The 26,144-nt window shown below is 41.7% G+C and overlaps 1 protein-coding gene across 1 annotated transcript; it reads right to left on the reverse strand.

Moving 5' to 3' along the window:
- Window positions 1-90: 90 nt before the first annotated feature.
- On the reverse strand, window positions 91-25,044 carry pros1 (protein S). The gene is made up of 14 exons (XM_056244163.1): window positions 24,829-25,044; window positions 21,748-21,905; window positions 20,962-20,986; window positions 19,865-19,951; window positions 19,658-19,780; window positions 19,231-19,356; window positions 17,470-17,598; window positions 12,865-13,105; window positions 8,908-9,094; window positions 7,506-7,670; window positions 6,552-6,720; window positions 6,051-6,187; window positions 2,157-2,385; window positions 91-738 (listed from the first exon to the last, which is right to left on the reverse strand). Exons 1-14 carry the CDS (start codon window positions 24,890-24,892, stop codon window positions 578-580), a joined length of 2,001 nt encoding a protein of 666 aa, XP_056100138.1. The 5' UTR covers window positions 24,893-25,044; the 3' UTR covers window positions 91-577.
- Window positions 25,045-26,144: the final 1,100 nt, after the last annotated feature.

The raw sequence follows: 26,144 nt of genomic DNA on the forward strand, positions 1-26,144 counted from the left end.
AGATACAACTGTTCATTGTTAGTTCATGAACTGTTCTCATTCATGTCTAAAGTGGGATTTTACTTTCCATGATGACGACGACATGCAGCATTTCATGTTTAGTTTTTTATTTATTCAATTTTTATCATTTCATGTTTTATTCCAACAATTAATGCAGCACTAGTGTTCAATATCCAGCTAAACATATTCACATCACGTTAAAATTAGTGTTATATACAAGATACACAAACTGACAGCTCTATACTGATTACACACACACACACACACACACACAGCTGACAGGTCAGGAATCATAATAATAATAATAATAATAATAACACTACAACCATCAGGACGAATGTCTGTCGCATGTGTAAACAGAGGCTCGTTCACACTAATGAGCGGATCAATTAAAACACGCGTTTAAAATACACAGAAACATCACAGGACATGATGTCATGCTGAACCCAGAATCAGGGCGGGTTTGTGTTTGATGTCCCTGCGTGAGGCTGTGATGTCACTTCCTGTCTACTGTGGCTGTGATTGGGTGGATGGCGTGTCACATGTCCCTGCGTGAGGCTGTGATGTCACTTCCTGTCTACTGGGGCGTGTCCGGGGCAGAAACGGGGGGGCAGGAGTGAGACTTGATGCTGTTGTCTTTACTAACAGCCTCGTCGAAGTCCAGCTGTCGCCCGTTCACACTGATCTCCAGACAGCCGTGGAAGAACGCGGAGATCGGAGTGATGGACACTGGGAGATCTGCACACACACACACACACACACATCATTATTGTGTTAATAATCTTGAATGAGAATCAGTTCCTCTCGCAGCATCTCTTCTCTTCTCTGATGACGAGGGCGGGGCTTTAACCTGTCACTCACAGGAGATCAGCCAATAGCAAACCACAACCATCCAATCAATTCCCCACAGACACAATCAAGCCCCGCCCACATGTGTTCTTGTTCCAGAAGCGTTACACTCGATATACGACACAATAGAGGAGAAGACCAGTGTAACGCCACTATCATGCTGGTTTAAAGCATGCATTGATTAGAACAGAACATCTCCTGTCTTTAATGTTTGGAGACGGACCCGGTCGATGGGAATGGCGTTCTGCTCCTCAGGCGTCGGACTGGAGGATTCGCCAGCTTCATCTCCACCAGATCACCAGTATTGATGAACGCATTGACTTAAAGTCCCGATAAAGAGGATCAGATGTCAGGAACTGAAGGAGTGTTTGCGTCAGCACAGATACTGTACTCCACTTTAACACTTACTGTGATTAACTCAAGTGTGTTTTATTTATTTATTTGTTTTTGTGATTTTTATTCATTAAAAAAAAAAAATTCTATATAGTTTTTATTCAATTTTATTCCAGTTTTAGTTATTTTAGTACATCATTTTAGTACATTTAAAAAAGAAAATGTTTTCACTTTAATTTTTAGTTTTAGTCATTTTGTTGTGTTTTTGTCATTTTTATTATTATTTTAAATATGTCTATATAGTTTTTATTAATTTTTTATTTCAGTTTTAGTTATTTTATTACATCATGTTTTACATCTTCAGTATATTTAAAAAAAGTAAATATTTTGTTTTCACTTTTAGCTTTAATTAAATTTTTTTTGTGTGTTTTAGTCATTTTTATTATTAAGAATATAATTTTTACGTCTATATATTTTTTAAAATTTATTTCAGTTTTTGTTATTTAAGTATTTCAACTTTAAATAAAAATGAAAAATGTTGCCTTGGCAAGTAGCTGAAAAAAAAAATCAGTTTAATATAGTTTAGTTCGTAAAGTAACTACTAAGAGAGAAAATTACAAAGCAAAACACTATTATGGATCAAAAACGCTAATAATAACTCATACTCAGTGTTTGAGGTTTCAGCGCTTCACTAGGAGGACTAGCATAAGGGAACAAACGACTAGTTCCCTTGTAAAAGTAAATATATATTAGTGTTTGCACTTACATTAATGCATCTGACAGAGGCTTTTATCCAAAGCGACTTACATTTTCTATCAGTTCATGCATTCCCTGGGAATCGAACCCTTGACCTTCGCGTTGCGAGCTTCAGCATGGATTTATCATTATATTAGTGAGCATCTATTGGCAAGTCAGCTTTATAAACAGTGTTCTGCTCAGTCGGGTTGAAACAGGAAGTGAAGTCGCTGCCTGACCTGGAAGTCCTCCGATGTAAGTGTGGACGTGTCGCTGCATGGCGCGGTCGAGCTTGGCTAGGGCTTCGCTCAGGGTCACGGGGTCACTGTAGGTCACGCTGGAGGAGTTCGCTGAGAGGAGGAGAACATCAGCTGACACTCTCAGCTCCACGAGTAGACGATCCGGATAGCAGAGCATCAGAGACTGTAGAGTCGCCACACACACCCCGTCCACAAACACCTGCAGGTCCTGCAACACCAGAGCGCGAGTGTGTCACAAATCACGCTCTATACACTGTGCACTTATACAGTATGTATGTACTTATACACTTATGCACTTATACACTTATGCACTATGTATATACCTATACACTAGGGGTGGAACGGTACACAGAAGTCACGGTTCGGTTCATACCTCGGTTCAGACGTCACGGTTCGGTACGATTTCGGTACAATGGAGGGAAAAGCAAAACAAAAATGCAGAAGGCATTGTATTTTTTAAATAAGTTTTATTAATAAAGGCATAGAACCAGTTTATTTGTAGTGCACTGACAATAGTTTTATATAATTCGTTTATTAATTAAATTAATAAAAAGACAAAAAGACCTTGCGATATGTTTGGTAATTGTACCTGAATTAATTTAAAATTAATTTGCTATATTTCAGATCAATATATTTGTTTTCCTTAATTTTAATTAACATTATTAATTAACAATGTAACATTATTCTCATCTGAATTATAAATAATTGATTTCTGTATAAAATAATACTACCATTAATAACGCATTCGATTTTCTTTTTTAATCAATGTAGAATGTGTGAGATTAGCACTCCGAGGACAAGAAATGAAAACCAATGCGATGAATGTCCAAAAGATGGGACCCACAGACTGTTTTGAAATGGAGTTGGATAAATATGTTTTGCTTTTAAAACAGTGTGTGTGTGTGTGTGTGTGAGAGAGAGAGAGAGAGAGAGAGAGAGAGAGAGAGAGAGAGAGAGAGAGAGAGAGAGAGAGAGATTTTGGTTGGGTGACAGTTGTAGGTTACAGTTTGACAAGAGTTTACAGTGTGACAAAAGCACAATGTTGTGTTTTATTGCGAGTGTACACAAATATAAGTAAACACTTTGCAGGTTTAATGATCTGTATGAACAAAATGACGGAGTATGTTTTTTATGTTTCCACTGTTCGATCGCGGCCGCGCCTCTCTCTCTCACACACACACACACAAACACACACACTCCAGCATTGCAATCTTGACATCGCAGCCTGTTCATTATGCGGTCACACCAAACGCGAATAGAGCGTTAAATTCGCGTCTAGTTCGCCGCTAGTCCAAAGCAATAGGACACGCGTATAAAGCCAACGTTTGAAGTGAACGCGCGTTCAGAGCCGATGCTACAGATTATGTGTCCCTAAAGAACCCGCGTATCTAACGGTAGTTCCGCATTACATTAATTAATTTTCACGCGAGTTTTATTTATTTTTATACCGTGTATTCTCCGTGTAAATTCGTGCACCGAACCGTGACGCCCGTACCGTTTCGGTTCGATACGAATACATGTACCGTTCCACCCCTAATATACACTATGTACTTATGCACTATGTATGTACTTATGCAGTATGTACTTATGCACTATGTATGTACTTATGCAGTATCTACTTATGCACTTATGCACTATATATGTACTTATACACTATGTACATATACACTTATGCACCATGCACTTCTGCACTTATGTACTATGGACTTATGCACTATGTATGTATTTATGCAGTATCTACTTAGTGTATAAGTACATATATAGTGCATAAGTAGATACTGCATAAATACATACATATGTATATGTACATAGTGTATATGTACATAGTGCATAAGTGTATAAATACATACATACTGGATAAGTACATACATAGTGCATAAGTACATAAATGCATGGTGCATAAGTGTATATGTACATAGTGTATATGTACATAGTGTATAAGTACATCGTGTATAAGTACATATATAGTGCATAAGTGCATATGTACTTATACACTATGTACTTATACACTATGTACATATACACTTATGCACCATGCATTTATGTACTTATGCACTATGTATGTACTTATCCAGTATGTATGTATTTATACACTTATGCACTATGTACTTATGCACTATGTATGTACTTATGCACTATGTATGTACTTATGCACTATGTATGTACTTATGCAGTATCTACTTATGCACTATATATGTACTTATACACTATGTACTTATACACTATGTACATATACACTATGTACATATACACTATGTCATACCTGTCAAGTTTTGGATTTGAAAATAAGGGAAATTTTCCGCCGCCCACTGCGAGCAGTCCCACCACCCCAACCAAGCTCCAGTATCCCTTACATTTTAAGACAGGTGTTATAGTCTAAATGAAAACACACACACACACACACACACACACACACACACACACACACACACACACACACACATATATATATATATATATATGTGTGTGTGTGTTTTTCATTTAGGCTATAACACCTGTCTTAATAGGCCTATGTATGGTAACATTAGGTATTCAGAGCATTTATTTAAAGGCTTAATTGCATATTTTCTGTTCATTTAACATTGCTTGTCTTTACATTTACATTTTATTTTCATTCCACACATTATTTTCATTTCATATTGCTTTTCTTTCACAGTTTTTCTTTTCATTTGCAGTTTTTCTTTTCATTTCACATAACTTTTCTTTACTCTTTTAGTGAGTTATTGAACAAATTTGTTGCAGACTTTAACTGTTTTGGAAGGAGTGTATTTGTGGGCTGGGCCAGAGTGGTTAATTTTACATGAGAGTAGAGCAAACAGTTCTGTGTTGTCTAACGTCATCCTATTCTCTGTAACAATCTTTCGTACCATGCTAAACACCCTTTCTCGTGCTGACATACATCATTCCTTCCCCGTGTGAGATGCTAAAGTCGCAGTTACAAAACGCGTGACTGTCAGTCCCCTGCTCCTCTTCAGAAAAGTAAATTCGCTATCCCATTGATCGCGGTATTTAGTACATGAGGGTTTTGGTTTTTTGGCAGGAGTACCTTGCTCTGTCATAGCGTCCATCATCCGTCTCTGTTTTTGTTTGTTTTTTGTTCCCCCCCCCGGTTTCCCCCGCGTTGTCACTCATCATCTGACCTCACACACTATCGCGACAACTGCCACCTACAGTACCTGTAACGTTAGTTATCGCGAGGCTAGTGACAGAGCTCAGATTGGGAATGTTTTTTTGTTTTTTTTTTTACTCCGCCCGGGGTATTATTATTTTTCAATAACGCAGGTTAAAATACGGGAGATTTACGGGAAAATCCTAATACGGGAGGACGGCGGGAAAGAAGGGTTAAATACGGGACTTTCCCGGCCAAAACGGGATACTTGACAGGTATGCACTATGTACATATACACTTATGCACCATGCATTTATGTACTTATGCACTATGTATGTACTTATGCAGTATGTATGTATTTATACACTTATACACTATGTACTTATGCACTATGTATGTACTTATGCACTATGTATGTACTTATGCAGTATCTACTTATGCACTTATGCACTATATATGTACTTATACACTATGTACTTATACACTATGTACTTATACACTTATGCACCATGCACTTCTGCACTTATGCACTATATATGTACTTATACACTATGTACTTATACACTATGTACTTATACACTTATGCACCATGCACTTCTGCACTTATGTACTATGGACTTATGCACTATGTATGTACTATTTATACTACAAAATAGCATAGAATAGTGCACAAGTACTCGATTTCGGACGCACCTCACGTGTATGTGTGTGTAGCGTGTGTGGAGACTTCGACAGGATGTGATGTCAGCGGAGGAGGAGCTTACCGCATCGACGGGCCCCCGTGTTACCACGGCGACGGAGAGAGGGACAGTGTTGTTGGTAACCAGGGCGAATAATACACCGGTGCTGCTGGAGGGACGGATGCTCATCACGACATCCACCGTCCACTGATCGCTTCCGTCTGCAACGCCGAGAAGAGTTAGACCGCCACTTATTCAATTATCCATGCAAGTGTATGTATGACACTATCGTCTTCTGTAGAGCTTTGAATTAGTTTCATAATTATGGAATTTTGCCACATTGAAACGGTTATTGAACTGAATTAAATCAACATGGAACTGAATTGAATTAGTTTCCTAACTGATGCACTTTGTAACACTGAAATCGTTATTGAATTTGTTGCATCATTTTCCAGTTTATCACTGTGAACCTGATGTGTGACTGATGCAAAGTGCAGAAATATAAGCGGGTTCGAACAGTTTTCTGCGAGGCTCACGCTGAAGCGGCCTGTAGCGGTGTGTGTGTGTGAGGAAGGAGAGACTGACTGTAGTCGATGTTGAAGAGCGCCAGGCCTCCGCCGCTGAAGAACGAGCCCTTCTCCACGAACACGTAACAGTGCTTGCTCTCCTTCTCCTGAATCACCTCTTTCACTCCCGACGCTCCCTGATTCATCAGATCCCATCCGCGGATGCAGGCGTCCAGCCTCGGGTTGATCTGATGCACATCCAGACGAGGAGAATGAACATCGCAAGCACAAAACACACCAACACCGGCAGGGTTAGGAACTAACTCTATCACTCACCGCCGGACAATTTGGCTACTAAAGTTTTAGGTTACCGGCCATTCAGAACTTCTACTAGCCAAAATAGTTAATAAATGGACCAGATTAACTAAGTAAAAGCAAAAATATATATATATATATATATATAATAAAATTACTATTTTATCAAACTAAATCCTGTCATCCAGCATCTCCTCTTCCTCTTTCATCCTCATCATTTTCACCATAAATGTGTTTTAGGTGCACAGATCAACACAGAACAAAGAACATCAAAACATGTCGGATGTTGGAAAATAACAATGTCTGTTCTGTTCACCGAATGCTGTTTAATCTTCGCTGTTGCTTCAGTGCAAATGCACAAGCGTGCCGTTATCTGTGGTGTAGTGACGTGTGTGTTCGAGTGAGCAGGTTCTGTGCAATACACTGTGTTTAATATATCATGAGGACTCTCGAGTATTAGCACAGATTTGTCTTACACAAACTTCCCAGCAAACTGAGTAAACATAATAATAACACGCCAAATTGGCTCGTGATTCACCAGCGCTTCCCGCCACAGCTGATTATCACACGCATTTGTTACCGGGTGTTAATTTCAAACCCTGAACACCACAGATCAACAGGTTGGAGCGCGTTCACTTTTGATTAGTGAAGTTTGTGAACGGACTGTCTGAAGGTGTAGTTGCACCGCCCTGACTGAGGGGCGCTAGTGAGCACTTGCCGGCTTGATGAGGCTCTCGTTGCGATTGGGCAGGCCGGCGATGTACAGCTTGGTCTCCAGCTTGTCGTTGACGGGTGTGAAGAGACGCTCAGGGCTGTTGATGCTCATGACGGCCTCTTTACTGATCTTCACACTCACGCTTCCCATCAGCTCCTCCACCGAGATCTACAGCGAGCAAGAGCTTTCATTAGGGGTGAAACATGACACCAAACATGACAATCGAGCGTTGAAAAGCGGTCTCGTGGTATCAGCATGATGGAGTGTACGGTTCTGTATTTTACTGCTTATGATAAATAAATCAAGAGTGAATAATGGTTTACATGTGTGCAGGTTATGTGTTTCTTCTGTGTTCACAGTAAATGAAGCTCCACATGAACTCAGTCTCTGATTTTATTTGTTTTTGTCCTAATAATGTGTATTTGGGAACGCATATGAAGACTGACGGGCTTTGTGTTTCACAGCGAAGTGTTGCTCTGTTATCGTTAACATGGAGCGTCTCAGCACATCTGCACACGCTGTGAGTTTCGGTTGCTTAATTAATAACGTTCGTCTGGAAACGCAAAACTTGTAGCGCAAATCATTTATAAATATGCAAATAGTTTTCAGAATAAAAGCACTGAGTTTGCATGTCTTGATGTGCACATGCTCTTGTTCAAGCAATGACAGTGTCTGCAGCATTTCTACTGTAAACAAGTGACCAAATATGAAAGATTAAGTGGACACTGGAAATAAATGTTGTTATGCCGATATTAAAGATGGGTTAGATCTGCTGTAATGTGTAACAACAACAATCACCAGGCATTTGTTATAATACGTCATGTACATAAGTTTATGTATTTTAAGTGTTCTTCAATAAAACCATATGATTACTCGCTTTAGAGACTTTATTTGAACCTATTTTTACTGCCTCATTGTTAATATGTATTTTAAGTCAATTTAAAGGTCATTGTTCACTTAGGTCTATTATTAGTACCACAAAAAATCCAATTAATCGTAAAAATAATCGACTAACTCGATTACCAAAATAATCGTGTATAATCGTGTATGTAAGTGTATCGTCACACCCCTAGTTTTTATAAAGAAATAAATGATCTTATATCGATAATACTCATAAATGTGATTCTTGAGCATCAAATCTTTTTAGAGTGATTTCTGAAGGATCATGTGACACTGAAGACTGGAGTAATGATGCTGAAAATTCAGCTTTGACCACAGGAATGAATGACACTTTACTAGATATTCACATAGAAAACAGATGATTTACATTAGAATAATATTTCACTGTTTTACTGTGTTTTTAATCAAATAAACGCAGCTTTGATGAGCAGAAGAGACTCTTTCAGAAACAGAAAGTTGAGAGTGTATATCAGATATGATGTATGATGATGTGTCCTGAACGCACCACGTGCCACTGCCCGTCGTTGATGGCTTTTCCTCCGCTGGTCATCTTGACGGAGTGCTGGTTCTTGAACTGGACCTCGATGCGGCCGCTCCGCAGACCCAGCATCAGCCAGGAGTCCGGCGAAGACTCGGCGTACAGGATCACTCCCTCAGGGTCAAACGTGCGGAAGTCAAACTCGGCCGCAAACCTGCGTTAGCAATGACAACACGACACACTCATGAGGAACCAGACGCCCTTCTTCTTAAAGAGACGTTTCATCAGAATAAGGCTGGAATATAAAAACAGATGAGCCTTGAGGAAGCGATGTTCAGGAGGAGTTAAAGAGGTGGTTGATTATGATTTCACTTTTCTAGCTGTAGTTAGTGTGTAATGTTGCTGTTTGAGCATAAACAACATCTGTCGGTGAGATCATGTGTGTGTCGCTGAGGTCATGCGTGTGTCAGTGAGATCATGTGTGTGTCGCTGAGGTCATGTGTGTGTCGCTGAGGTCATGTGTGTGTCGCTGAGATCATGTGTGTGTCGCTGAGGTCATGCGTGTGTCGCTGAGGTCATGTGTGTGTCGCTGAGGTCATGTGTGTGTCGCTGAGGTCATGTGTGTGTCGCTGAGGTCATGCGTGTGTCGGTGAGATCATGTGTGTGTCGCTGAGGTCATGTGTGTGTCGCTGAGGTCATGTGTGTGTCGCTGAGATCATGTGTGTGTCGCTGAGGTCATGCGTGTGTCGCTGAGATCATGCGTGTGTCGCTGAGGTCATGTGTGTGTCGCTGAGGTCATGTGTGTGTCGCTGAGATCATGTGTGTGTCGCTGAGGTCATGCGTGTGTCGCTGAGGTCATGTGTGTGTCGCTGAGGTCATGTGTGTGTCGCTGAGGTCATGTGTGTGTCGCTGAGGTCATGCGTGTGTCGGTGAGATCATGTGTGTGTCGCTGAGGTCATGTGTGTGTCGCTGAGGTCATGTGTGTGTCGCTGAGATCATGTGTGTGTCGCTGAGGTCATGCGTGTGTCGCTGAGATCATGCGTGTGTCGCTGAGATCATGTGTGTGTCGCTGAGATCATGTGTGTGTCGCTGAGGTCATGCGTGTGTCGCTGAGATCATGTGTGTGTCGCTGAGGTCATGTGTGTGTTGCTGAGATCATGTGTGTGTCGCTGAGGTCATGCGTGTGTCGCTGAGATCATGTGTGTATCGCTGAGATCATGTGTGTGTCGCTGAGGTCATGCGTGTGTCGCTGAGGTCATGTGTGTGTCGCTGAGGTCATGTGTGTGTCGCTGAGGTCATGTGTGTGTCGCTGAGGTCATGCGTGTGTCGGTGAGATCATGTGTGTGTCGCTGAGGTCATGTGTGTGTCGCTGAGGTCATGTGTGTGTCGCTGAGATCATGTGTGTGTCGCTGAGATCATGCGTGTGTCGCTGAGGTCATGCGTGTGTCGCTGAGATCATGTGTGTGTCGCTGAGGTCGTGTGTGTCGCTGAGATCATGTGTGTGTCGCTGAGATCATGTGTGTGTCGCTGAGATCATGTGTGTGTCGCTGAGATCATGCGTGTGTCGCTGAGATCATGCGTGTGTCGCTGAGATCATGTGTGTGTCGCTGAGGTCGTGTGTGTCGCTGAGATCATGTGTGTGTCGCTGAGATCATGTGTGTGTCGCTGAGGTCATGTGTGTGTCGCTGAGGTCATGTGTGTGTCGCTGAGGTCATGCGTGTGTCGCTGAGGTCATGTGTGTGTCGCTGAGGTCATGCGTGTGTCGCTGAGATCATGCGTGTGTCGCTGAGGTCATGCGTGTGTCGCTGAGGTCATGCGTGTGTCGGTGAGATCATGTGTGTGTCGCTGAGGTCATGCGTGTGTCGCTGAGGTCATGTGTGTGTCGCTGAGGTCATGTGTGTGTCGCTGAGGTCATGTGTGTGTCGCTGAGATCATGTGTGTGTCGCTGAGGTCATGTGTGTGTCGCTGAGGTCATGTGTGTGTCGCTGAGGTCATGTGTGTGTCGCTGAGGTCATGTGTGTGTCGCTGAGATCATGCGTGTGTCGCTGAGGTCATGTGTGTGTCACTGAGGTCATGTGTGTGTCGCTGAGGTCATGTGTGTGTCGCTGAGATCATGTGTGTGTCGCTGAGATCATGTGTGTGTCGCTGAGATCATGTGTGTGTTGCTGAGGTCGTGTGTGTCGCTGAGGTCATGTGTGTGTCGCTGAGGTCGTGTGTGTCGCTGAGGTCATGTGTGTGTCGCTGAGGTCATGCGTGTGTCGGTGAGATCATGTGTGTGTCGCTGAGGTCATGTGTGTGTCGGTGAGATCATGTGTGTGTCGCTGAGGTCATGTGTGTGTCGCTGAGATCATGCGTGTGTCGCTGAGGTCATGCGTGTGTCGCTGAGATCATGTGTGTGTCGCTGAGGTCATGCGTGTGCCGGTGAGATCATGTGTGTGTCGCTGAGGTCATGTGTGTGTCGCTGAGGTCATGTGTGTGTCGCTGAGGTCATGCGTGTGTCGCTGAGGTCATGCGTGTGTCGCTGAGGTCATGTGTGTGTCGCTGAGGTCATGAGTGTGTCGCTGAGGTCATGCGTGTGTCGCTGAGGTCATGTGTGTGTCGCTGAGGTCATGCGTGTGTCGCTGAGGTCATGCGTGTGTCGCTGAGGTCATGTGTGTGTCGCTGAGGTCATGCGTGTGTCGCTGAGGTCATGTGTGTGTCGCTGAGGTCATGTGTGTGTCGCTGAGATCATGCGTGTGTCGCTGAGGTCATGCGTGTGTCGCTGAGGTCATGTGTGTGTCGCTGAGGTCATGTGTGTGTCGCTGAGATCATGTGTGTGTCGCTGAGGTCATGTGTGTGTCGCTGAGGTCATGCGTGTGTCGCTGAGGTCATGTGTGTGTCGCTGAGGTCATGTGTGTGTCGCTGAGATCATGGGTGTGTCGCTGAGGTCATGCGTGTGTCGCTGAGGTCATGTGTGTGTCGCTGAGGTCATGTGTGTGTCGCTGAGATCATGCGTATGTCGCTGAGGTCATGCGTGTGTCGCTGAGGTCATGCGTGTGTCGCTGAGGTCATGCGTGTGTCGCTGAGATCATGCGTGTGTCGCTGAGATCATGCGTGTGTCGCTGAGGTCATGCGTGTGTCGCTGAGGTCATGCGTGTGTCGCTGAGATCATGCGTGTGTCGCTGAGGTCATGCGTGTGTCGCTGAGGTCATGCGTGTGTCGCTGAGATCATGTGTGTGTCGCTGAGATCATGTGTGTGTCGCTGAGATCATGTGTGTGTCGCTGAGATCATGCGTGTGTCGCTGAGGTCATGTGTGTGTCGCTGAGATCATGTGTGTGTCGCTGAGATCATGCGTGTGTCGCTGAGGTCATGCGTGTGTCGCTGAGGTCATGTGTGTGTCGCTGAGGTCATGTGTGTGTCGCTGAGATCATGCGTGTGTCGCTGAGATCATGCGTGTGTCGCTGAGGTCATGTGTGTGTCGCTGAGGTCATGTGTGTGTCGCTGAGGTCATGTGTGTGTCGCTGAGGTCATGTGTGTGTCGCTGAGATCATGCGTGTGTCGCTGAGGTCATGTGTGTGTCGCTGAGGTCATGTGTGTGTCGCTGAGGTCATGCGTGTGTCGCTGAGGTCATGTGTGTGTCGCTGAGGTCAAGTGTGTGTCGCTGAGATCATGTGTGTGTCGCTGAGATCATGTGTGTGTCGCTGAGATCATGTGTGTGTCGCTGAGGTCATGTGTGTGTCGCTGAGGTCATGTGTGTGTCGCTGAGGTCATGTGTGTGTCGCTGAGATCATGTGTGTGTCGCTGAGGTCATGTGTGTGTCGCTGAGGTCAAGTGTGTGTCGCTGAGATCATGTGTGTGTCGCTGAGATCATGTGTGTGTCGCTGAGATCATGTGTGTGTCGCTGAGATCATGTGTGTGTCGCTGAGATCATGTGTGTGTCGCTGAGATCATGTGTGTGTCGCTGAGATCATGTGTGTGTCGCTGAGATCATGTGTGTGTCGCACCTGGCGTCGGCCTGCAGACGGAAGCGCAGGTAAATGACAGGAACGCCGGAGAACTGCTCTCCCAGATACAGCATCTCTTCGTGCTTGTGATCGTACAGATCCAGACACTGCGGGATCTCCTCACACACACGGCCGTCCCGCGCCAGCTTCACTCCCTTACGCCCGTCGCAGTGACACGAGAAGCTCCCGGCGCTGTTCACACACTCGCCTTCACACGCCTCCTGCTCACACTCGTCCACGTCTGGCAGAAAACAGCACTCACTCAGCATCAGCGTTAAACATCAGAGCTCGTCCTGAAGCAAAGCTTGATTCCCGGCACGTTCTGAACCGTAACATTGGGTTAATATTATCAGGTGTTTATATGGAATATCATATGGAACCAATCTAACCGATATAGATATTATACCGCAAAGTGACGATCTCACCGATCATCACATGGTAACTTGTATAATACGCACTGCTGAAATTTGTCATGTTGCGCCGCGTTATAGACCAGGTAGAACAATCCTTCCGACCACTATAGATAGATTCTCAAATAGCTTACCTGATCTATCTCAGCTGCTCAGAGAACCCAAACAAACAGATGAACTAGAGGAAATGACTAGCAGTTTGAGCACCATTTTCTCTAGTACATTAGATATTGTTGCACCAATTAGATCAAAAAAGGTTAGAGAGAAAACTAAAGCACCATGGTACAACAGTGTTACGCATGATATCAAGAGAGAAACTCGTAACCTAGAGCGTAAATGGAAACAAACTAATTTAGAGGTCTTTAGAATCGCGTGGAAAGACAGTGTGTCACGTTATAAAAAAGCTCTAAAAACAGCCAGGGCTGAGCATCTCCGCAAACTAATAGAAAATAACCAAAATAATCCAAGGTTTTTATTTAACACCGTGGCTAGACTAACAAATAAACAGACATCACCCGAGCAAAATATTCCGTTACAGTATAGCTGTAATGATTTTATGAACTACTTCAATGAGAAAATAGAAAGCATCCGAAACACAATTGTAAATGTACAATCCTCTATGGTCTCTTATGATTCAGCCTCAATTATCGCCCCTCAAGAACAACTACACCGCTTTACAACTATAGGACAGGAAGAGCTAAATAAACTTATCATTGCATCTAAACCAACAACATGTTTATTAGATCAAATACCCACTAAACTACTGAAAGAAGTGTTACCTGTAGTGGAAGAGCCTCTTCTTAATATTATTAACTCGTCTTTATCTTTAGGTCATGTTCCAAAAATATTCAAGCTGGCAGTAATAAAACCTCTCATTAAGAAACCGCAATTAGATCCAAATAACTTAGCAAATTACAGACCGATTTCAAATCTTCCATTTATGTCTAAAATACTAGAAAAGACTGTGTCCGCTCAATTGTGCTCTTTCATGCAAGAAAATGAGATCTATGAAAAATTCCAGTCAGGATTCAGACCGCATCATAGCACAGAAACTGCGCTAGTTAAAATTACAAATGATTTACTTTTAGCTTCTGACCAAGGCTGTATCTCAATATTAGTTCTACTCGATCTTAGTGCTGCGTTCGACACTATAGATCATAAAATACTCCTGGATCGACTACAAAACTACACTGGTGTTCAGGGACAGGCATTAAGCTGGTTCAGATCGTATTTATCAGACCGTTACCATTTTGTTTGTTTAAATGGGGAAAAATCGAAGATAACGTCAGTAGACTATGGAGTGCCGCAAGGATCGGTGTTAGGCCCTCTGCTATTCTCAATATATATGCTGCCACTTGGTAATATTATAAGAAAACATGGAATTAATTTCCACTGTTATGCTGATGACACTCAATTATATATTTCATCACGGCCAGATGAAAACACTAACTCATCAAAATTGACAGAGTGTCTTAAAGATATAAAATGCTGGATGACGCATAATTTCCTGCTACTAAATCCAGATAAAACGGAGGTATTACTTGTTGGTCCAAAAAACTATCCACAAAACCACTTACAATACAACTTTAATATAGAAGGATGTCCTGTTACTTTATCCTCTACAGTAAAAGATCTGGGAGTTATACTAGACCACAACTTGTCTTTCGAAAATCATATTTCATATGTTACAAGAACAGCCTTTTTCCATCTTAGAAACATTGCTAAATTACGTAACATGCTATCTGTTTCCGATGCAGAAAAGTTAGTTCATGCATTCATGACCTCGAGACTAGATTACTGTAATGCTTTATTAGCCGGTTGTCCTGCATCCTCAATAAACAAGCTACAGTTAGTGCAAAATGCAGCCGCTAGAGTTCTTACTAGGTCAAGAAAATATGATCATATAACACCAATTTTATCATCTCTACACTGGTTACCTATCAAGTTCCGTATCAATTACAAAGTACTATTACTGACCTATAAAGCCCTAAATGGTTTAGCTCCTGTGTATTTAATGGACCTTCTATCGCCCTACAATCCATCGCGTTCTTTAAGATCACTAAATTCGAGGCTTCTAGTCATTCCTAGGATATCTAAGTCCACTAAAGGAGGGAGGGCGTTCTCACATTTAGCTCCTAAACTCTGGAATAGCCTTCCTGTTATTGTTCGAGGCTCAGACTCGCTGTCCCAGTTTAAAACTAGATTAAAGACGCATCTTTTTAGCCAAGCATTTACATAATGCTTACCTTTTATAATACTGCTGAATCAGATCAAATGCATTTAATACTATAAAACTTGAAGAGACTGTAGGTTATCTGTATAGGTTGCATAGTATTTGCAGTCATTACGTTCCTGTGTATATTGCGTGAATGACGGGTGGTTGGGCAGATATTGTGTTGCGGTAGGTAGTATGCCATACGGAACCGTTGTCCACTGAAACTGCCTATTCACGCACCAGTGGGGCTCGACAGCCTTAGTCAACGGGTTGGCGCGTATGGTTGGGCTGCGGAGAGATTGTGAGATTGTGGTTAGGTCTCGGCAGCAGGAGGGACGTAGAGGTCAGTAAGCTGGGCTGAGTTGAGTGGGGGACGGAGGGGGGTGATTTTGGGACGCAAGAGTCACTGTCTTCATGTTTTGTCATTTACGCCTGTGTTATGGAAATCATCATTATGAACAGCAGCTACGCTAATTATTTTCCCTTTGCTTTTCTGCTGTTATCTCGGGACGCGAGTCCCGAGAAAATGGCATTCGTCAGCCCCAGTTTGTATCCAGCCTCTCACGGAGACTTCAGATGCTCCAATCACAAAGCCTATGAAGTGACGACTTAACACGGGCGATATGGACTCTCTATGGTGGACGGCACTGATCCTCAACAACTCGTCTTAAGACCGGCGTGCATACTTGGACTTCCAAAAAATACTCTAAATGTTCCGATCCAATCTGACTTGTAATGCTGCCCGAATCATGCACTGTTCCTTCGTTGGCCAGAGGAGAACTGGCCCCCCGACTGAGTCTGGTTTCTCCCAAGGTTTTTTTCTCCATTCTGTCACCTGATGGAGTTTTGGTTCCTTGCCACTGTTGCCTTGGCTTTTGGCTTGCTTAGTTGGGGACATTTAACATTTAATATTCAATAATATTATTGATCTGCCTTACTTAAGGTGGACGTTGACGCAATTTCTTTTAGAAACAAACTTTGTTATATTGTTTTCATGTTATCACTGTGAAGCGCTTTGATACAATCTGTATTGTAAAAAGCGCTATATAAATAAAGGTGACTTGACTTGACTTGTTTAATAATCTTCTTAGAATGTGAGCATGAAACATTATTAATCATCTTTCCCTCGGGTCATTTTGACCCGGATTTAAAAAAAACAAAACATGTACAAAATTGAGTGCACATCATTTGTTGCACTTGAACCACGAATAAACAATAAAAACTGAATGGATTCAAGGAGTTTTGTGGTTGACATTTAAAAAAGTAACAAATCCTTCACTCTCGGGTCGATCTGACCCCCTTAGGAATGAGTGGAATGTGAGGAATGCTTCAGTACACACAGACAAACCTACAAATGCTCAACATTCAATCTAAAAATGCAAAAACTTTACCAATAAATGATTGTATAATGTGTACATGTGTGTGTGAGCGAACACTGAAGAGAAACTGGCTTTAGGACCCAGCGGAACAGCTCCTCTGCTCCATATAGAGCTATAAGCCCATCTAGAGGCATGAAATATCATGTGTTATTATTATATTCCACAAGAGGTCAAACAATCCCAGTGTAAGATATTTAGAGCTGAATTAAAAGAGCTATTTTGAATTCAAGTTGAAAGAATGTGAGGAATGTGCTTACATTACTTTTTATTTATTGATCAAATCTAGTAATTTAAAGGTAAACAAAATAAAAAATAAAATATAAAATCTCCAAAAAAATTGCATTAAAAATAGAAAAAATATAACCAATATGAAATAAAATAGGCTTTCTGGACATAAAAAATAAGTATAGTTTTAGGGCTTCAGGTCATTTTGACCGCGAGGGAAAGCTGTGTTACAAAGCGTGAGGGAAGGATGAGGGGTTAATTTAGATTATTTCACATCAGTCAGTTAGGAGGATGAATGTGTGTGTGTGTGTGTGTGTGTGTGTGTGTGTGTGTGTGTGTGTGTGTGTGTGTGTGTGTGTGTGTGTTATGGTCTCACCGACACACTCGCGCAAGGTTGTGTTGTAGCGGTATCCCAGCGGGCAGCGACACTCGAACGTCCCCGGAGCGTTGATGCATTGAGACGGTTCCACACACACACTGGGATACAGGACACACTCATTGATATCTGCAATGACACACACACACACACACACACACACACACAAAGAGACACACACACACATACACATACACACACACACACACACACACAGAGAGACACACAGAGACACACACACACACACACACACACACACACACACACACACACACACACACACACACACACACCAGGATTAAGGCCAATTCACACTGCACCAACAAACATGTTTCAGTGAAGGATATTAACCCTGCGGTATCAGGTCAAACGCGTCACATGATCGACACACACTCTGAATGATCCAAACACACATCTGACCTAAAGCCTCACGAATCGCTTCTCACACACGCTAGTGTTTCAAACCTCACATAGAAGAGAATTTGCATCATTCCCACACTTCCACTGTCCAGATTTCAGAGTAATAGATGTGTGTGTAGCTACACAAACAGCACGATCACACACGCACGGCATTGTGGGTCCTGTAGATAAGCTCACAGGCCAAAGGGAAACAGCGTCTGATGATTTACCAGTTTAAAAACACTGTTACATAATGACCCTATGAGACTTCCAGCGGATTCTGCAAGCGCTCGGCGTGTGTGTGGATGTTTCCTCACAGCTGGAGGGGAATCATGTTTCTCCTTTACAGGAAAATCCCACAATTCCTGGAACAGCTCAAACTCATCTGGCCGACGGCAAGCAAACAGTCCAGCACACTGCACTCCTCCATACAGCAGAGAACTACAAGAGTGGCTGACCTGTGACCTGTGCAGTGCTGACATGTGACGACCTATGACCTGCTGACCTGTGACCTTTGCAGTGCTGACCTGTGAAGTGCTGACCTGTGCAGTGCTGACCTGTGAAGTGCTGACCTGTGCAGTGCTGACCTGTGCAGTGCTGACCTGTGACGACCTATGACCTGCTGACCTGTGACCTTTGAAGTGCTGACTTGTGAGCTTTGAAGTCCTGACTTGTGACCTTTGAAGTGCTGACCTGTGACCTTTGAAGTGCTGACATGTGACCTTTGCAGTCCTGACATGTGACCTTTGCAGTGCTGACCTGTGACCTTTGCAGTGCTGACCTGTGAAGTGCTGACCTTTGAAGTGCTGACCTGTGACCTTTGAAGTGCTGACATGTGACCTTTGCAGTCCTGACATGTGACCTTTGCAGTCCTGACATGTGACCTTTGCAGTGCTGACCTGTGACCTTTGCAGTGCTGACCTGTGAAGTGCTGACCTGTGCAGTGCTGACCTGTGCAGTGCTGACCTGTGAAGTGCTGACCTGTGCAGTGCTGACCTGTGAAGTGCTGACCTGTGAAGTGCTGACCTGTGCAGTGCTGACCTGTGACGACCTATGACCTGCTGACCTGTGACCTTTGAAGTGCTGACTTGTGAGCTTTGAAGTCCTGACTTGTGACCTTTGAAGTGCTGACCTGTGACCTTTGAAGTGCTGACATGTGACCTTTGCAGTCCTGACATGTGACCTTTGAAGTGCTGACCTGTGACCTTTGAAGTGCTGACATGTGACCTTTGCAGTCCTGACATGTGACCTTTGAAGTGCTGACCTGTGACCTTTGAAGTGCTGACATGTGACCTTTGCAGTCCTGACATGTGACCTTTGAAGTGCGGACCTGTGACATTTGACCTGTGCCGTGTCGCTCACCGTTGCAGTGGATGTTGTCGTGTGTGTAGAAGCCCTTCTCACAGCTGCAGCTGAAGCTCCCGGGGAGGTTGTGGCACGTTTGGCTGCAGCCCGCAGGGAATTCTGGGTCTTCACACTCATTAATATCTGTAAGATATTAATGAGATATTATATTTCTTAAGAATACTATTCATACTAGCTACTAACCAGTAGGTGGCGCTTTAACCAACAGTGTGCAGTTTACTCATGCATTATTTACACTTTTGCATCACTTATATGACATCCCAGCCCGGTTTACACACACACACACACACACACACACACACACACACACACACACACACACACACACACACACACCCTGGTCAAAGTTCTGACCCCTCCAGCCCGGTTTACACACACACACACACACACACACACACACACACACACACACACACACACTCACCCTGGTCACAGTTCTGACCCCTCCAGCCCGGTTTACACACACACGTGTATTTGCCCTGACCGTCCACACAGCGCTCGTAACCCTCCTTATAACACGGCAGCGGCAGACACTGGTTACTGATCTCTGAAACACACACACACACACACAGCTCAGCTCAAACGTCATCATCATCATCATCATCAGGAGTATCCGCGAGCGTCGGGTCACCTTGGACACAGGTGCGCAGGTCCTGGGGGATCCTGGGCCTTTCCGAGTTTGGGTTATTGATCCCGACGCGATGAGATCCCAGACACACTGAACACACACAACAACATGAGAAGAGTCACACACACACTGCGCTCCCCCGAAGCATCGTTCTCCCATGATGCATCACAGTGTGGAAGTTAATCAGTGAGTTTGAGGATTGTCCAGGAAACACATCCCAGATCAGTGTCGGAGAAGTTTGATTTCACTGCTCAGTTTTACTCTATTCTTCCGTAACGTGAGAGAAAACATCCAAAACACACGTTTAAGAGTTTATCTGATCTCAAAGCTCTTTACAGACGGAGAGTGTGAGTCAGAAATCTCCACTTCAGCAGCTTCACACACACCAAACTTTACTGATCTATTCATATTTATATTCTGAAGGGTTGTTCATATATCATTCGCCTGTTTATGCAACATTTAACTCTAAAAACATGGTGCAAATACAGTATTTTCTGATTTATTTGTCAAAACTCCCTCTGGAAAAACCTTTAACTCTAAAATGTCAAACTAGAGTTTTGAATCTGCCTTTATTCAGTCTAAATGTATGCAAATTAGTGCATATTTAATTAGACAATGCAAATTTGAATATTTAAACATTACATTTAATGGTAACACTTTACTATAAGATTCATTAGTTAACATATTAACTAACATAAACTAACCATGAGCAATACATTTGTTACAGTATTTATTAATCTTTGTTAATGTTAGTTAATATAAATACAGCAGTTCATTGTTTGATCATGTTAGTTCACAGTGCAGTAACTAATGTTAACAATATTTTAATAATGTATTAGTAAAAGTTGAAATTAACAAAGATTAATAAATGCTGTATAAGTACAGTTCATTATTAGTCCATGTTAACTAATGAACCTTATTGTAAAGTGTTACACATTTAATATATGCACTGAAAGTATGTAGTGTAATTTTTGTTTATAATGTGTTTCGTGATTCTCGGGGGCGGAGCCTGATGACATCACAGATCCGGACTCCACACTGTACACGCATGTGGATTACAACAAGTGTTTATTTGCACAAGAACAACGAGGGCGACTTACCGACGTACTTGGGATAGAAATATTCCTGGAAGATTAAAAGAACATGAGATTATTCACAGACAAAATACGCAGCAAAAGCTTCTCAGTTTAATATTCAACAATATTATTGATCTCCTGCATCGACAGCATTATATGAGAACTGAGCTGGACGATGACATCACGGTTTCTCCAGAGCGGCTCAATATATATATATATATATGAACTAAAGTAATAACTTTTTGACAACAGAAATGAACCATCACTGAACTGACTCAATCAACTTGTATTTATACAGCACAATAAAAGCAACAGTTGGCCATTGTGCTGTACAACACGATAAATATCTAAATAACAAGAAAGAACGCAAAACAAATGATAAAGGGAGTTTACATCAGAAAATTCAACATTAAAATCAAGCACAGTTGTAAGCCTGTGAAAGAGGCGGGTTTTTCCTTAAGCTGGACTGAGACGCTATTCTCTTCTGGACACACACATTGCTGCATTATTCTCCTGTTATCTCTGTGACACACTGTGTGCTGTAAAGCGCTGTATAAATAAAGCTGATTGACTCAGTGACTCACTCCACACACACACACACACACACACACACACACGCGTACGGGTCAATGTCGAAGTCAACAGCGTGAGCATCACACACACACACACACACACACACACACACACACACACACACACACACACACACACACACACACACACGCGTACGGGTCAATGTCGAAGTCAACAGCGTGAGCATCACACACACACACACACACACCAGCGCATTGATCTGAGGATCTGACGCACCGTTTCCAGATTGTTCTCGAAGATCTCGCGCGCCTCCTCTTTGTTGCACAGCTCCTCCACACACTCGCGCTCCAGGTTCCCCTTCTTGCTCTCCTCGAACAGTGTGTTCGCCCGCCGGTGCCGCCGCAGGAACTCCGACGCCTGACGCGCTGCGAGAACTGGACATGAAGCACACACACATTCACTGACGCAGAGACATCACTGGAATGGACAACGGTGCAAATATGTCCTCAAAACACAACATTAGAACATTTTCATTATTCCTGTGATAAATGTGACCCTGGGCCACAACACCACGCAGTCACGGGTCGCACGGGTCTACAGGTGAAACTCAAACAATTAGAATATCGTGCAAAAGTTCATGTATTTCAGTAATTCAAATTAAACGGTGAAACTAATATATTTAGTATATAACTAACTATATACATACCGGTATGCATGATTATACTTTTCAGAGGGGCCGACATTTCTGTATTTAAATTTTTTTTTTTTATTGATTTCATTTAATATTCAAATTTTCTGAGATTTTGAATTTGGGGTTTCCATAAGCTGTAAGCCATAAACATCAAAATGCACGATATTCACATTTTTCGAGTTTCACCTGTATCTGTGGCAATAGCCATCAGTACATTATATGGGTTAATTAAGTAAATATTAAGGATATTAAGTAAAGATCTGGTTCCAATGAAGATGTTTAGTACATATCGTATCATAAATATATCAAATATTTACTTCTGTGAGTGGATGAAGTAAATCACGAACATAAATGCACAACTTTAAAGAGGATTTTCTCAATCTTTAGATTCTTCTGCACCTTCAGACTCCAGATCTTCTAATAGTTGTGTCTCAGACAGATATTGTCCTATCCTAACAAACCAGTTGTGGTCCAGGCTGACAGATTTGTCCTCAAAACAGAACATTTTCATAATTCCTGTAATAAATACGAGCTAAAGCTTCAGTCTGACTGACACGGGCTTCATCATCAGCCCATGTTTCTGATCGGTCAGGCTGGCAGATCGATTTTTTCTATACCATTTAATTCTGGATTTGTTTTGATAACATGTTTTATATTTACTTTTATGAATGCTTTTCTTTTTATATAGTTGTATTTCTCTTTTATTCTTATTCCTGAAGCGCTTTGAGATGAAGGCGCTATAGAAAATGAAGATTATAATTATTATTACTTTTCAGAATGATGTTTCAGTTACTTTTGTAAACACTGTTAATCTCGTCCACATTGTAAGTTAAGTTTGTAAACACGGCTACGTTCTTACTTTGTAAATGCTGTTCATTTTGAGAACATGTTACTTTTGTAAATGCTGCAACATTCTTACTTTGTAAATAGTTGATTTTGGACACATTGTTACAATTACTTTTGTAAACGGCTACATTTTTATTTTGTTACTGATAATTTGGGTAAAACTGTAACAGTTACTTTTGTAAACGCTGTTAATCTTGTCGACATTGTGAGTTAATTGTGTAAACACGGCTACATTCTTACTTTGTAAATAGTTGATTTTGGCAAAACAGTTACTCTTGTAAACATTGTTACTTAGTATAAATACTGTTCATTTTGACAACATTGTTACTTTTATAAATGCCACAACATTTTTACTTCGTAAATACTGATAATTTAGCCAAAACTCTAACAGTTACTTTTGTAAACACTGCAACATTATTACGTTGTAAATAGTTCGTTTTGGAAACACTGCTACAATTACTTTTGTAAACGGCTACATTTTTACTTTGTTACTGATAATTTGGGCAAAACTGTAATAGTTACTTTTGTAAACACGGCTACACTGTTACATTGTAAATACAATTAGTTTTGAAAACAGTTACATTCTTACTTTGTACAGTATTAATATTGGCAACACTGTAACAGTTACTTTTGTAAACACTGTTAATCTTGTCGACATTGTAAGTTAATTGTGTAAACACTGCTACATTCTTACTTTGTAAATACAGTTGATTTTGGCAAAACTGTAACAGTTTCTTTTGTAAACAGTGTTACACTGTTACATTGTAAATACAATTAGTTTGGGAAACACTGTACAGTATTAATATTAGCAACACTGTTACAGTTACTTTTGTAAATACTGTTCATTTTGACAGCATTGTTACTTTTATAAATGCCGCAACATTTTTACTTCACAAATACTGATAATGGTAACACTTTATTTTAAGGTGCTTGTAATAAGCAGTAATTAACAGTTAATAAGACACTTATACGACCTTATAAGATGCATATAAGATGCATATAAGCATTAACTACTTCATATAAGGGTTAATTAAAGGTCCAGGCCCTGAAGAGATCAGGGAAACTACTCCCTCTTGGGAAGGTCAAATTTTAAGGGACTGGGAGTTTGTGTTACCATTTATGTTTGTTCGGCTGTTCTAAAAGTGCAATGTATTAATACTTGAGAAATGTATTATTTAATTTAATTTATTTATTATCATTAGTTAATGCTTATATGCATCTTATAAGGTCTTATAAGTGTCTTATTAACTGTTAATTACTGCTTATTACAAGCACCTTAAAATAAAGTGTTACCCTGATAATTTTCCCAAAACTCTAACAGTTACTTTTGTAAACACTGCAACATTATTACGTTGTAAATAGTTCGTTTTGGAAACACTGTTACTTACTTTTGTAAACACTGCACCATTGTAACACTGCGTGACTTCATTACAACTTACAAGTAAAGACGGCCATCATATTCACGTCATGCGTTACCAAAATTACTATGGTAACCATAGTTTCCTCCCAAGTACCAGTTATTGTTTATGATATAAAACCACAACAGTATAAGAGATCTGACTCGGAATCTTTGTCGTTTTTTTATGACAAACACCAAATCACCACAGTTCACATTAACTAAAGTAACTATTATGTTGTGGTGTAAACTGAGGTAAAAGGTAAACATTGTAAAGTTAAGTAAAAGTAAACACTGTTGAACAAACGGCTCGTTGAAGTAACGGTTGCTGCTGCTAACAACACTTTTAATCCCCGTGTGACATTAAACGCGTGTTAAACAGATCTGTGTGTGTGTGAGAGTGTGTGTTCGCTGTTTTACTCACATCGGTGTGACTCGGAGAGTTGAGCGCGCAGGAGCAGAAACGCGAGGCCGATCAGAATCCTCATGCTCGCGCTTTCAGGCGGATAAAGATCCACTCACTCGAACCACACACACTTCCGGTTCTGATCCGAACCCAAACACTCGGTTCCTCCCGTTCACGGTCCTCTAGCTCGAGTTGGCGAGCGCACTCATGACTGAGCAGCATGGGTTAGTTAGTGAGTGAGTTAAGCGTGGGTGAACTAGTAGCCCTCAGCTGGTGAATGTGCGCGGGCACGCGGGTGTGAAGGTAAAAGGAAATTATGTAACAGGAATTTAAGCTGATTTTGCTTTTGATACATAATGAATTTAACCTCTTAATTTCTCCAGTTAAAAAGAAAATCAGCGTTTTTATTTACTTGGAAAAAACGTTTTCAACAATGTTTCAAACAAGTAGGCCTATCCATTACTTAAATGAGCTCATTGTTTCTGCCTTAAATTATTACATTGTTTAAATTATTATTATTATTTTTAGCTAACTGTGATTTATGTATATGTACATTTCTGAAATGCATAACTTAGACAGTCTCCTCTGATAACAGATTACTGTAAACTGAAATGTGGACTCATGCACTTCTGTAAAGCTGCTTTGAAACGGTGTGTTGTGTAAAGCGCTATACAAATAAATGTGCATTGAATTGAAACTTCTCAGATTTGCCAGGACACCAAAGTCAGAGATCTCAACATCAACTCAAAACTGCTCCACGTTCATTTTATACAACCAGTGACTCATTTGAGTCTGTTTTACAGTTGTAATCGAAATTATTCATTGCAAATCAGGTTTATTGGCACAATTTACAGACTTTCAGCAAATCAAACAAAAGTAATTGAAATATCTCAACACAACAAATGTTTCAAGTGGGTTCCCCAAATCAACTGATAATGCAACTTTTAATGACTTCTGCAGTCTCAAAATTATTCAACCCCCTGAATATAATCCCTCACAACAGCACAAGTCTGACTGTCTCATTAATCAAGGGCCTCATTAGCGGCACCAGGTGTGCTAGAGCTAGAACACATGACATATCTGAACTGGCGAGGTTTGTTGAGTGTCACGTTGGACTGCATGTTAGAAATATGGTCCAAAAGGCTAGGAGAAGATACAGTATCATCGCACTTCACAAGGAACAGGATACAAAGATAGTTTGCAAGTTCAAAGTTAAAGGAACAGTGGTTACACTACCTGTATAATTCTGTATTATACATTTTTAAGGCCAGAAAAGTAATTTGTTGTGGTCAATTTGTAAAGAAAGACTACACGCCTGCGCACATATACAGTGT

The sequence above is a fragment of the Rhinichthys klamathensis genome, unplaced genomic scaffold (genome assembly GCF_029890125.1).
Source record: "Rhinichthys klamathensis goyatoka isolate OS25496 unplaced genomic scaffold, OSU_Roscu_1.1 h1tg000934l_1, whole genome shotgun sequence".
Classification (NCBI taxonomy): Eukaryota; Metazoa; Chordata; class Actinopteri; order Cypriniformes; family Leuciscidae; genus Rhinichthys; species Rhinichthys klamathensis.

Coding starts and splice junctions, on each gene's coding strand:
- pros1 (XM_056244163.1), bottom strand. CDS start 24,892: ATGAGGATTCTGATCGGCCTCGCGTTTCTGCTCCTGCGCGCTCAACTC. Junction 20,987..21,747: donor TCGAGAACAATCTGGAAACG/GTGCGTCAGATC, acceptor TTAATCTTCCAG/GAATATTTCTATCCCAAGTA. Junction 19,357..19,657: donor GGGTCAGAACTGTGACCAGG/GTGAGTGTGTGT, acceptor AATATCTTACAG/ATATTAATGAGTGTGAAGAC.